General features: G+C 39.2%; 1 protein-coding gene across 1 annotated transcript in view; it reads right to left on the reverse strand.

The window, feature by feature from the left end:
- Positions 1-13,900, reverse strand: part of sdk2b (sidekick cell adhesion molecule 2b) — a 311,947-nt gene that overhangs the window by 66,814 nt on the left and 231,233 nt on the right. Inside the window, exons 5-6 of the mRNA XM_088000977.1 lie at positions 6,562-6,695; positions 399-510 (exon numbers count right to left, since the gene is read on the reverse strand). Of these exons, the coding sequence (XP_087857103.1) occupies positions 399-510; positions 6,562-6,695 (246 nt within the window). The remainder of the gene's footprint in view (positions 1-398; positions 511-6,561; positions 6,696-13,900) is intronic.

Consider the following 13,900-nt stretch of genomic DNA (forward strand, 5'->3'; position numbering starts at 1 on the left):
TGGGAAAAAAAAAAAAAAAAAGACATTAGATCTAATTTCTCTTCGGTACGTGGTAAGCAATATTCAAACCTAGCTTGAGGAGACAAAAGCTAAAGAGATGACCCATGCACGACTCGTGGGGAATGTACAAAATTGAAACAGCAAATGCTCTTTGCATGCCTCAAATGTTGTACTATTCATAACGGAGGCTGTACAATGTGTTAACAGCAAGGGTGACAAGGCAGTGGGGATTTTGTTAAAAACAATAAGATGTCTTTTGTTTTATTTTTTTGTAAAACACTGAATAAACAATGACAAGTTAAAGGTTTGTGGCGAGCGGCGATAGTTGTTGGAAGTTCCTGCAGATTTCCCCCATTTTGGAGGAACAAATCCTTAAAAATGTAGATGAGAGTTTTTACCTGGCATTGGCCACGCACTCCATCGTGACCTCTGATGTGCCCGTGACCACACTGGTGTTCCTGGGCGGGATGATGATAGTGGGGGCGATGGGGTCGGCCGGACCTCCAATGTCTAGATGGACAAACAAAAATTGCATACGAATACATTGATGCTTTCCAAGTAGCTGATTGATTGAAAGAACTGAAAGGAGGAGGAGCAGTGTCGTGAGGCGACTGGAGGATTTTGTATTTAACATCCTATAAATCTCGCCTCCACTCAGCACTCTCTGCGGGTGCCCATTGATGTGAAATATTGAAACTGACCGGCGAACACACCGAGCGTGAGCTATGACTGAGAGACGGGTCGAACAGGATGAGACAGTGCACTGAGTGTGCATAACAAGGTATCTTTTGGAAGACCAAAAACAAAGAAAAATACTGCCAACATAAAACAGAAGGGCTCAATGGATCCTTGCCTATGCGTTCACTTCACCTGAGTTTTTAAAGCCATCTGAAAACACATTTATTCTTTTGTTTGGGTATGTTTGGGGCATTAGACACTGCTGATGGCGTTGTAAAGCCTTGCATGCGTGTGCATGGGTGTGTGTGTGTGTGTGTGTGTGTGTGCCGCTTGAAATATGTCATGTCTGTGATAAACTCATAGCGATCTGTCAGTCCTGTCATGCCCTGGGACTGAGCTCATGGCGGCACATGTCAGACGTAGCTACGGGGGATGTCATGACTCAGGTAATACCAACCTGGGTTTATTTGCAGGCTTTGATGTACGTAAACACGGGTACCTCAGAGCAGGCCAATGACTGACAGCTATTCACCTGAGAGAGACTTAATCCGACAAGGCTTTTGGCTCTTTAAAATGTTTATGTAACAGAAAGCAGGAGCTAAAACGTGTTAATTTTCTTACTTTGGAAGTTTTGAGATATGTGTGAGAGTGCAGTGGGGGAGGAAGAGCTTTAAGACAAATTGCAAGTTGCTAGAATTTCTTTAATCGTTCATATTAGTTAAATAGCAAAATGTTGCACAGCACAGTTTGAGACCTTTTCTTGCGTTCTTTAAATTCAAAAGTGTAAATTATGTTTGGAACAATTTGTGAAAAACCCAAATGATAATCTCATGATAAACTTTGATTAGATAAGATCAAAGTTCATCTTAAAGCATCTGTAATTCCAGCAAAAGGCGGCTGGATGCCAATGGCTGTCACTTTTTTCAGGTTATATTAATTAAGTAAAAAACAAAGAAAAAGCACATGTTTTTTGTCCTTTTACTTCACATTACAGTATCCCAACTTAGTGTCGGGACTGTATGTGATTAAATCCCAGAGAAAGATAGCCGTAGTTTTGATAAGCTTTGAGAAGTAACAAAACCAGGATTTCCGAATTCACTATTCCTTTGTCTTTAGTCATAATTAATTTCAGAAATGTAAGTATACAATTCTCAGTTCAATTCTTAAATTAGAAAGCTTCACTTTCTCACTCTGATTTAAGCTGTCAGACAACCCTCACCAGGGCTTCAGCTTTTCAGGATCACATTTTGTTCTCAGTCATCATTAGTAAAGGTCAGGTGTTCCAAAGCTTTACAAATAATCTTCAAACCTAATCAGCAGGCTTGGGCATGTGCACAGCATCTGTCAAATTCTTTGAAAATTACTGCAACTGAGGCAGACAAAGCAGGTAAAATAAATGATGTCTCGAAAAAAATCTGCATTTTAATGTTTTCTTCGTTAGTTTGTGATGTAATTGGAAATGGCAGCTAGCAGAAAAAGCTGAGGTCAAATTCAAGTTAAAACAAAACAAACATTTCAAGGTAAGATCCTATCGGTACTTCTTCATGCAAGTCACATTCCATCAGTATAATTTGTGAGATTGTTCTATTGATCAGTTTCACCAGTACAACTAAAGAAAAAATAAAAACATCCAAAGAATCTTGTTGCGTCTTGAAGAAACCGTCTGGTGTAATGACAGATCACAAGAAGATTGCTGCTACTACTAAACATCTCTTTTAGAAGAAGTTGTTGCCAAGTTTGACACGTACCAATGGTAGAAATATGAGGGGGTTTTTTTTATCATGCTTTAAGTCAAGTCAAGTTTAAATGTAAAGCACATTTTAGCGACAAGTTAGTTCAAAGTGCCTTGCATCGTAACAGCATCATATATTTATACTTATTTCCATCTCTGAAGTTTTTGTAAACAAACACGCTTTTAGAGTTCTGAGCAGAAACTCGTGGTTGATCTGAGTGCAAGTTGGGCTTTATCAGTTTAGAATTGAGTATGAAGCATCTGGGATGAGAGTCAGCTCACGCAGGTCTGAGGCAATGGCTTTCAACTGGGAAAAAGGGCTACTACTCTCAGCAGGCCAGGGGTCACCCCAGAGAAGGCCAATTGCTGAGATGGTTAAAGCTTCTGACTGGATGCCTCCTGCCACCCATCCTTTGTCTTCGAGTTATGTGAGATCTGGTCAGGGAGGTAACAGGTCAAAGCAAAGCATAATCTCTCTCCAGCAGCATTTTAGGTAAGGTAAGGTAATTTTATTTATATAGCACATTTTCAGCAACAAGGCAATTCAAACTGCTTGACATGAGTTAAAAGGAAATACAAACAAAATAACAAACCAAAGGAAAGACAAAAGAGGAAAGAAAACTGATCTAATGTTCTAAAGTATGTAAACTAAGTGCTCCTGTTCAGGGTTGTTAAGTATCTAATTCCATTTCTAAATAGTGAGTACTCTACAGTTTCTGAGAAAATAAGCTAAAGAGTGACCGATCTAATTCCTTTTCTGGGTAAAAGTGAGTACTCCACAATTCTAAGTTTGTTCTAAATCCTTTGCTTTGCAACTAAGCAGTGACTGTTCCTGTTAAGTATTTGCAGATTCCAAGTTTGTAGTTATTCTAATTCTGATTCCATTTCTGGGCTGTATAATGTTGATCTAAATAGTGCATACTCCACATTTTCTGATGGTACTAATAAACTAAAATAATCCTTTTCTGGGTTAAATAGGGAGTACTCCACCGTTTCTAACAAAAAAGATGAAAGGACACATTAGGGCAGATGGCAACATTCAGACAAAACAATGGGCAAAACAAAGACACGAATGAAGGCGGTGACATCAAAGATCCATGGAACCAGGTGGCCAAGGTTCCTGGTAAAGTCCGATAAAGGTATTGTTATTGAGGAGTGTCCTTGGGAGCGCTCAGCTCCACAGCTCCATGGTTACAGGAGGGCTGAGGAGGGAAGAGCGTTGTGTTTACATATCTTCAAGGAGATTAGAAATATGCATCCCTTCCAAGGCCACACAGGAAAAACCAATTCAGAAACAGAATGTCTTAGGTCAGGAAGATTATAAATTTCAATCTTCCCTAAAGTCTCTCCGATACATCTCAGTTCCCAATCATCCAAATTAGTTTGGTCGTTCCACTGAGCCGAAACTAGCAACTTCTCCAAGATCGATTCCATCCTTTTAGTGAGTTTTAGAGTCCTTGTCTCTGTCCACACCAACAGTCCGAGTGTTCCCTAGTTCGGCCAAGTCCGTCACAAATTTGTCGATAAGCCAGGAATCCACAAGCTCCAAACAGCAGAAATCCTGTTATCATGAATAAATCCAGGGTGAATCCCGCCGGGTGTGTCCCCACAGGACAAGAGGGCTCTCCTGTGTCCAGACTTCTCGTCGAAAATTTGATCGATTGCATTGAGAGATCGGTTGACCAGATCCATAATTTGTAGATTTGGATGATGTGCAAAGAAAGGCTCCAAAAATATAGAAAAAGACAGGACAAAATCAGAGCAAGCAGAGCAGGCATGGGCAGGGAAGGAGCAGAGGAAAGAAGCATCTGCCTTCATCGAGAGCGAGAGAGAAAATCTCTTACCACTCATAGTGGGGGCATTCCAGAATGTTCCACACCAGAAGGTTTTTATAGGCCCTCCAGCAATTTCTCACTGTTACTCCAGAGGTCCTGATCCAATGCCTTAACTACATATGTTTCGTAGTTTTGATGAGGGGGAGCATCAGCTCTGTTTTGAGCTTCATGTAGTTTCTTCACCTATCTCTAAGGCTATACTTCAGTCACTAATTTCAATGTTTTAGTTAAGATCTGTATCTCAGAACTGCAGGTGATGGTTGGAAAACAATCGGGGAAGACATCATTGCATTTGATTAAACTCTTCTTTTTGACTTTGACGGATTGGACCGGGCACCCTTATTTATCCAGACAAACCTCTCTTCTGTTTAGTCATCTCACAATCTTTTTTGCCATCACTTGAACAAGACAAGTTTTCTGAGTCCCTTTGCTTGAGGCAGAGCCACAACCCCTAATTCACAGTCAACCTGGAAGGCTGTTTGTAAAGTGTTGTAGATAATTACTTGTAGGTGCCTCTGATCCCTGGCTGCACTTCCATGTTCATTTTGGTCTGTTAGTTTTCAAGTCTCTTAATAGTTTTATCTGTCTGAATTGCTGCATCGATTCATTTACTCAAATCAGACCAAATGAGACGATCACTGGGATCAAATAATTCGTCTCCTATTTGATCTACTGGTTTCTACTTGTTCTTTTAGGTTCTTCTCACTTGTCATTTATCCTCTGGGCTGCTCTTTTCATGTTCAGTGTTGGTGTAAAACATGTTGGTCACTACTGGTTTCTATTAGACTGGCAGTGGAAAATCACAATGTGTCCAGACTCGTCTGTATTATGCAACAAGCTGCTGAGGTCCTTTCTTCATTTCATATCTCTGTCACACCAACTCTGCTTGAATTGTATGGCTAAACAAGGAACAAGGAGGGAGAGTGGAGGAATCTTGGGGGTGGGGGGTTTTCATGTTTTGATGGATACTTCCCTTGAATTGGTTTCAGCATTCCCGTTATACTCAAACCAAAAAAAAAAAAAAAATCTACAAATCAAATAATCAAATTCATCTCACTATGTCAGTCTCTGTCAGAACCTCAGTTGATTGCAAGGCAATAGTAAAATGTATATTGCTGATTGAATGAATGATTTGAAAGATGCTAAAGCTACAGGGAAGCAGGAGAAATTCAAAAACCACAAAGTTTTTTTTTTATTTTTATTTTGTGCAAAACGTGTACGAAGTCTTTGAAAATATGAATCTGGACACTTCAGATGCTGACAGAAACAGATCCAAGTGTTGTAAAATGCAAGAACTCACAAGCTCCTCCAGCCCCCTGTACATGTGAATGCGTACATATGTGGAGCATATGGTAAATGCTCGAACCAATGCATGTCACGTTTCCATCAGACCTGAAAAGCTGAGCCCACCACCACCCGCTTGCTTTGCCATATAATTCGAGTTGTGCGTGGTTTTGCGTGTGTGTGTTCTAGCTCTTGTATAATCAACTCTGCCACTATTCTCAACGTGAGCCACGGGCTATTTCTGCTCCCTCGTGTTGTCAGCTATATTATCTTACCCTTACCCTCCTCGTTCACTTTCATAATGAACTCCAGTCTACCATGTCATACGATGCCGTCTGTTAGATTCTCTCTTTCATTTCTCTCTGCTCAGCTCAGGCCGGCTGACTGGGTTCGATTTGTGAGTCTTGTTTTTTTTTTTTTTTTTTTTTTTTTTTTTTGTTTTTTTTTGTTGTGGAAGCTGAAAATGTTGCTGAATTTTAACTACTTGGCACTTAGGGAAATAATCTCTTCTGCTTTGTGTGTTTAGTATTTGTGCAATATTGCAACAGTATTTTTTTACTGTGCATGTAGGCAAAACTTGACTACAAATACCGAGCTTTATGATCAGGTATGAAATATTTTGTTGTTTTTTTTTAGTAAGGTCTTATTTTTGACTAATTAAACCATTTCTAACTGGGCTGCATGGTGAACACAGTGGTAAAAACTGTTGGCTTGCATCAAGAAGATCCTGGGTTCAAATCCTGACCTGAATTCGTTCTGATTGGACTTGTCATGTTTCAGAGAAAATAGCAACAAAGTAAACATAAGTTTTATGTAAAAGTGTGTATACAAAAGATTTCAATTTGACTATATTTGATATATTTCTCAAGGGGCAAAATGACTCTTATTAACTGAGAGCCTTGGTGAGCTCCTCTCCAAGTATTCCACTATAGGGACTGCTTTAAATACTCCAAACTACTTCACTTCGTCTAAATCATTCCTATTTGGAGCACAGTATGATGAAATTAAAGTATGTATATAAATGTTACTTACTCTCAACTGTTAGAGTGATAGGTTGGCTGGTCTTGTTTTCTCCGTTTATGTCGTTAACCGCTTGCACATAGTAGCGCCCGGCATCTGGTGCCACCGAAGACAGGATAACCAGTGTGTTGTCCAAAGTAATTGCGCTGAAACGGGGACAAAACAATGTGGATTCAGTACAAACAAAGTCAAATCTAAGACACACATTGTTAAAGTTAAAGCTCAGCCAAGATCTGAGTTCCAGCAAAAGTTGTTTCAAAAGAATATGCAGCTGGCATCATCAGAGGCTGCATTGTCCAATTAAGGCTAAATATGTTTGAAGTTTATTGGGTCCACAGTTGATCCCGTTGCTGAAAGGAACATCAAACATTTTACCATTTAATTACACTGTTCAAGCAGTGTTAAGTCGATTGATTTGCGATGTGTAAACAATGTGTAAGTGCTGAACGAGCATAGGAGAAATATCGACATCCTCTCCTTACTCAAATATGATGTCCTTGCATAATAAGCTGCAGCAATTAATTGGATGTTTGTACCTCGCCGCTTTCTGCGACCTGAACCCTGGCAGCTAGCCACTTTTGGAGACATTAACATCTTCCTGTACCGGGTGCTGAGAGTCTAAATAAATAAACACAGATTCATTTTTAACCAGCGTGTCTTATGGATCCTAACAACTAGTTTGTTTGACTTTTTCATGCGCTGGCTTTGACTCTGTGACTGTACCATCCAGTAACAATGAAATCCTTCTTCCTGTTTCGTGATGTTCTACAGTCACGCAAAGTTTGCCGTCAACACTCTTTTCTTCTGGACTTGTTTTGCACAGTATCAGCTCGTCTCCTTACTTCTTCTCTTCCTCTCCTCTCTTATCTACTGTTCATTTTTGCATTTCTCTTTGCTTCTGCTTATATTTTTACTAATCACTGACTTAACACATACCGAATAATTACAAAATTCTGAAACCCAAAGACTTTGAGAATAAGGAGGCATGAATATGATAATTAGGGGGTCCAAATGCAGTGAAAGGCAGTGGCATTTGGTCCTTTATATTTTGTTGAAAAAAAGAATATGCCACGTATGATCAAAAAGAGGATGCACGTCTTTTCATAGCTGTTTTAAAACTGCTACCAAGGTAAATTAATCACTGAAAGTACAATGTGAAGCTCTACACACTAGAGCTATGAAGAAAAAGCTAATGATAATGGCCTTCTGGAGCTTAAAGACCTCAAACTACTTTAAAAATAACAGAATGTGAAAAAGGATCCCTGTTTCCCTTTCCTGTTCCCTGGTGAGCGAGTGCTGGATGAACTTAACCTTTCCTCTCTGTTTCATATTTTGTTCTGGGCTTAACCACTGATAATAATTCAATGTAATTTAAGTTAAAACTTGAACTTATTTTCAGCAAAATATTTATAGTCTAAAGAAAGACGGTTTATTTATGTGTCTCCAATAAACAATATAATACTGAGAAAAGGTTACATTTGTTTGATCAGGGGTGTAGTTTTTCAAGTTTTCTAAAAATGTATTTCCTCAAACATGGCTTTGAGCTTTAGTTAATTTAAGCTTAAAGTAGAGGGAGATGAATTTATTGAAAAAGAAAAAAAAAAAAAAAAAAAAACTTGATATGTTCTCTTGCGCATATGTAGTCTGTCCTGGAGCTGCTATCAGTACTACACCTAAAACAAACTGTGATAACTATAAATAAGAACAACAAAATACTAGGTGCAATGCTTTTAGTGGTTTTCTAGCTCATTATAAGAATTTATTTAAAAAGTAAAGTCAAAAGTAACTGACTGATGAGGTACAGTTTACCCTTCAACATGTGTACAGTTAAATATCAAGGCTGTGTTTATGGAGTAAACACAGCAGAATATGTATGATCAATGAAGCATGCGCAGAAACACTGCACCCTTTAACACCACAGACTACCTGAGCTGTCAGCGTTTACAGTCTGAGATCCATCTTCAGACCGACCGATTCCCAAATATGTCAGAAGCGACCCCGGCGACTGAGCTCATTTGGGATCCGCTTCACATGCCGAGACTCTAAATACTCTTTCTAAAGGGGCAAGCAAACTTCAATGGCTGCAGCTCATGATATGCGGTAAATATTTCATGCCAGTTCGCTGGAGCGGTGACATCCTGGACACACGTGTATGAATTATGGATCCCTTCAGGGATGAAGGAAACACAGGAAGTCTCCAAAGCAGTGACTGAATTTCGGGTGACATCTCAGGGATGTTCTAAAATAGCTATGCAGTCCAGGCATAACTCCTTATGCTGCACCCAAAAAAACAAAAAACAAAACAAAAACACACACACACAAATATATATACACGCATATATATATATAAATATATATATACTTGTTGGTAGTCATAGCTTAGATGATGAATCTTTTCTCTGTATCTATTAAATTTGCATTTTTTTTAAACAAAGCTCAAGTTTTTAAATAAAGTTGTAACTGAATGCTGAATCCTAGTGACAAGCTGATGCAATGTAATTGCATGTTTAGAAATCCAACTTTTCATTATATTTCCTCAACTGAATCCAAGTGGTGTGTGAAATTAACTACACACAATGGGGTTATAATTTTGAACATGTAGAACGTAGAAGAGAAGAGGAAAGACAACTGTTTGGGAAAAAACTCCTTTGTCAGAAGTGTGACATGAACAGCAATGTGATCACAGCACTGTCCAATTAAATACTGTCTTGTTAGTCTAACTCGACAACTTTGTGGCCTGGAAGGCCAAACATTTTCTTGCAGATGCTGATGGTGTTGGGCTCCAGTCAGCGTCAGTGAGGGTCCTAATTTGAGTGACGGATCTAGCAGACGTTCCACTGGATTCTTCAACTCAACCTCAACGCAGCACAGGTCAGATTTCTATGGGGCTACTAACTGGAGACTTTTGTCCCAACCCTTACAGCTCAACAATCTTGGCACTTCGAAAGACAGAGAGCAGTTTTCCCTTCGTCACCGAGGGTGTCAAGTGTGAATGCCTGACAGAATATTGAAATTAAAGTCAGGCTCATTAGTACCTTTGCCACTTCATAGGGCTATGCTCTGTTTAACTTTAAAGTTTTAAATACACTTCAGATTGTCTTTGTTTTGTTTCTTGCTTATGTTTCTTATTTTGCTAATCCATTGTCGTAATTTGAAGCTCCACCTGCAACCTGCTCCAACAACACAAAAATGTAAATGCGTGTCGGTCTTTACTGGACATTGAGATTTTGACGAAATGTTTTTATGGACAACTGAAAGCTGGACTGAATTAAGTCATAAAGATTAAATACTTATTTTTCACATCTTTACTGATCATGAAAACAAAAAATGGGGTTTCTCATCCCTTCTCATGAGCTGTTTGCATCTTGAGTTGCTGTTGATTGTTTTTGGCAATTAACCAATTAATTTAAAGTCACAATCAGACATTTCTCTAAAACACTGTTTCAAAAAACTGAACAAAGAAATGAAAAAAAAAAAAACAATTTTGAGTTGAAGTAAAATTATTTTTCACTTACATCCATTCTGTGTATCAGACTGCTTGCTGTCTGATACACAGTAACATTCACATTCTGACCTCTGATGCTCCTGTTCTTTGTTTCATAACCCCCCCCCCCAAAGAGCATATAAAATCTAAATAGCTTTTCAAAGTGCTAGCCAAGTTTAGTTTTTACCCATATTATACACAGTAAATTCAGATTTTATCACTTGTTCGAAGCAAGAGGCAATTTTTTCTCCTTGCCGGTTGATTTTAATATGCTCCCCTGCAGAGCATCTCTCCCTCAGCCTGTAATCAGTGCTGGTGCAGTGGGGGTCAAACACAACTTTGTTACGCAGCTTGTTCAGCAGATGTATCTGCTCCCAGAGCTTGCCGGGCCTCGGGGATCAAAGACCACATGATGCTGGAAGAAAATAAAAGTAAGCCAATTATGCTGAATGGCTTTACGAGTGTCTCAAGGAAGCAGGAAGAGGAAGATAAGAGTTCAGTTTCAGAAAAGTAATGAAATTGTTTTTTTTTCCCCTCCACAAGCTTCCTGCGGTTGATGTTGTTCTTCTTTATCTCTCATTCACTGTCTGAATGCATTCCAGTCATCCTTATTCAACTCCCCGTCTCCCAGTGGTGTTGTGAGCAGCTGTCTGAGGCGCGTCTGTAACGTTAGCTTACCACGCATCCGGCACGGTGCAGGGATTTATCAAGCCGCAGAGCAGGGAAATTTGGACAAATCAGTTATGTGCGAACATGCCTCGGTCTCCGTCTATTTTTTTTTTCTATTTCTTGTTTTTTATGTTTGATTTCACAATACTCTTGTTTTCACTCTAACGCAATTTCCTTTTCCATTACTATGCTCCAAAAAGAACTGTGATGCACTTGAGAAGACGCCAAGCTGGACTGCAGCTCAGAAACAACTCTGCCGCTTTAATACAGCAACAAGCACAGTTAAGTCTCGAACGCAATTAATGTCTTGTGGATGAAATTATTTATGTCGAGCATCCAGGGTGATTTTGATTGACTTCTAGCTTTATCTTTCATTGGCACTTTCATCAATAATGATGTGGAGGATGTGCTTTTGATTGAGATGGAGAGACAGGGGCTTAAATGTTTTATTTCTTACAAGCCGCTTCCCGTCTCTAATTTCAATTATTACAAATAAATTGAATCTCCTCGAAATTAAATTAACAATGATCCAGACCGCTCTCTTTAATTAAAAAAAAAACCGAATCAACCATGGACTCTTTTTATCTTCCAATCTGTTTCAACCAGAATTTGTCAGCTGTGTGCCTACCATGTTCTGTTAATCCAGTCTAGAGAGGACCCAGCTCTAGCACACACACACGCGCACACACATGCACGCACGCACTCACACCAAACTGGGGTGTTTTGGCATCTGTCACGGTGTGAGGAGGCCTGACCCCGCTCCCCTTCCCTGGATCACCATGACTCCCCATTGGTTGAGGGTCTCCCCCGAAAGTGAGAGAGCGAGAGAGAGAGAGAGAAAAGGTCAACAGAATCAAGCGGCTCACATCGCTGGCTAAGTTATGAGTCAAACTACGGGTAGTGGACAGATGATAGCGAAAGAAAGGTGTAGCAAGAGCAACAGGCCGCATGCCCCACTGTTCTATAGACAGCTGCTGAACAAAAAAGCCCAGCTCCGGCTCCTGGAGATGTAAAAGAGAGAGGGGAAAACAAGTGGTTCTAATGAAAACAGCCACTCAGTTTTTTTGTGTTTTTTTTTTTTTTTAACCTGAGGCACAAACTACAGATTTGTCTAACGATTTTGTCTTTGCCTCAGTGCTGTTTTGTGTTCGTAGGGTTCCTACACATTTGTCACAACAGAATTACATACGTTTCCACACTCCAGGGCAGATAACTCCAGAAGCGTGTGGAGGGATGAGATGATGTCTTTTTTTTTTTTTTATGTTCATCCAAAGACAAACATGGACAAAATATTTTCTTGTCCAGACTGTGAAGCAGAAACTCACTGACTGAGCTAATTAGAAGTAAAACAAATACTTTGAGCTCTAATATTTCTTGTCATTTACAGCCCACACATGTGCATGAATTCACTTTTGTAGCCTTGATTCATCAAACTTTGGTATTATTCTCTGTAAGATTGTGTGTGCGTTTTTTTTTGTTTTTCTGTAGCACCTGCTGTTTGATATTACTAAAAACAATTACCTTTAATTATATACAGCTGGTTAGCCAATTACCAACAAAACAGCAGAAGGTCAAAATAGAAAATCAACAGATTAATCTATGATGGCAATTAATCTTGTAAATTATTGTTTTAACGCTGCTGTGCCACAGATGAAAATTAAACACGTGGAAATTTGTTTGCCGAGATCCAGTAAATTCAAAATGTTCAGTCTGACTAATCGACTATTAAATATAAGAAGAAATAAAACACCAAAAATATTAAAGGTGACACACATTGGGTTGTTTTTATTTTGTAACCTTGAAGACAATTAAATTGTTAACAATTGTACTTGCAGGGCTTTGCAAAACTATTAATGCCCTGTGATTTTTTATTTTTATTTTGTTGTAGTACAACTGCATTATGCATTGTTAGATTGCACACTGAAATGCCAAAAAGATTTTTTAATTATTATTTTTTTTTTTTTACAGAAAATTCTGAAATGTATGGCATGAATTTGTGATCAGTTGTGTTTATACTTCTAATGAAAGTGAAGCCAGCTACCTTTTGAACTTACCTAATTACCGAAGAGAGTGCTGAAGTATGCAATTATAAATCACATGCATGTATATAAATGATAAATTTAGACGCCGGGGGTTTGGTTTGAAAATATTAGTGGGCAAGCAGCCAGTTTGGACAACCAGTTTGACTGGGAATGAAGCTGTGGAGAAGTTTAAAGCAGAGTTTGGTTGTAAAACACAGTTCGAGTGCTTTCCCACTCTGCAAACCATAATTTTCAGTTAAATGGGCTCACTACAGCTGATGCTTAATTTCGGTGACCACAACTGAGATACTAAACTTCACGTAGAATTATAGGAAAATTATTCAAATTTAAATTCATAAAATACTTATTAATCCCTCTTTAATCTCCGGAGTTTCATTCAAATTTAAGATAAGGCGATTAAATTCACACCATGACACAAAAAGCAGTCCAGCAGCTGCAGCTCTGTGTACGCAGCTTCTTGTCCATCTCTGATACGCCTGACGACTGAATCATCTGTGTATTTCTGCAGACGACAGGACTCTGACTTGTGCTGGTCGTCTGAAGTGTGCAGAGTGAAGATAAATGTTGAAAGAGAGTTCCCTGTGGTTCTTTTGTGGTTAGACACACAGTCTTTCAGTCTCACAAACTCTGCTCCATTTGTCAGGTAGTCGCTGTTCCAGGTGATGGTTAAGGCCTCCAATTGTGTCTACTGGAAGTTTTTTTTTTTTTTGTTGACAAAGTAAATCAGGCTGACTTGTGTGAAATTCACTGGATAAATCAAAGATCATGATCCTCACAGTGCTGCCTGCTTTGTTCAGATGACAGTAGGTTTGTTGAAGCAAGTGTCTTCAACTCCAACTGCACGGTGAAAAGCACTCGGGTGGGCCAACGGCAGACTCTTCAGGACCTTCTTAATGTGAGATGTCAGGGCAGCAAGTGTATGGTCGTCGACGATTGATGGGTGAATTTTATTTCATTTTATTTTATTTTTTTACTTGAACAAGGCAGAATGTGTTCCACAGCTACGAAACCTTCTCTTGGGTTAAGCTAAGGTTGAAAAGGTAATGCGTCATCCCCACAGAGCTTTTCTGCAAAGGCTTTTAGGAGTCCAAGACTGAGATGGAACATAACACATCTGAGGTGTGACAGAGAAGCTGTGAGTCAAATGAGTGTGGGG

Source organism: Poecilia mexicana, unplaced genomic scaffold, assembly GCF_051168715.1.
Source record: "Poecilia mexicana isolate PSO_F unplaced genomic scaffold, ASM5116871v1 scaffold_19, whole genome shotgun sequence".
Taxonomy (NCBI): Eukaryota; Metazoa; Chordata; class Actinopteri; order Cyprinodontiformes; family Poeciliidae; genus Poecilia; species Poecilia mexicana.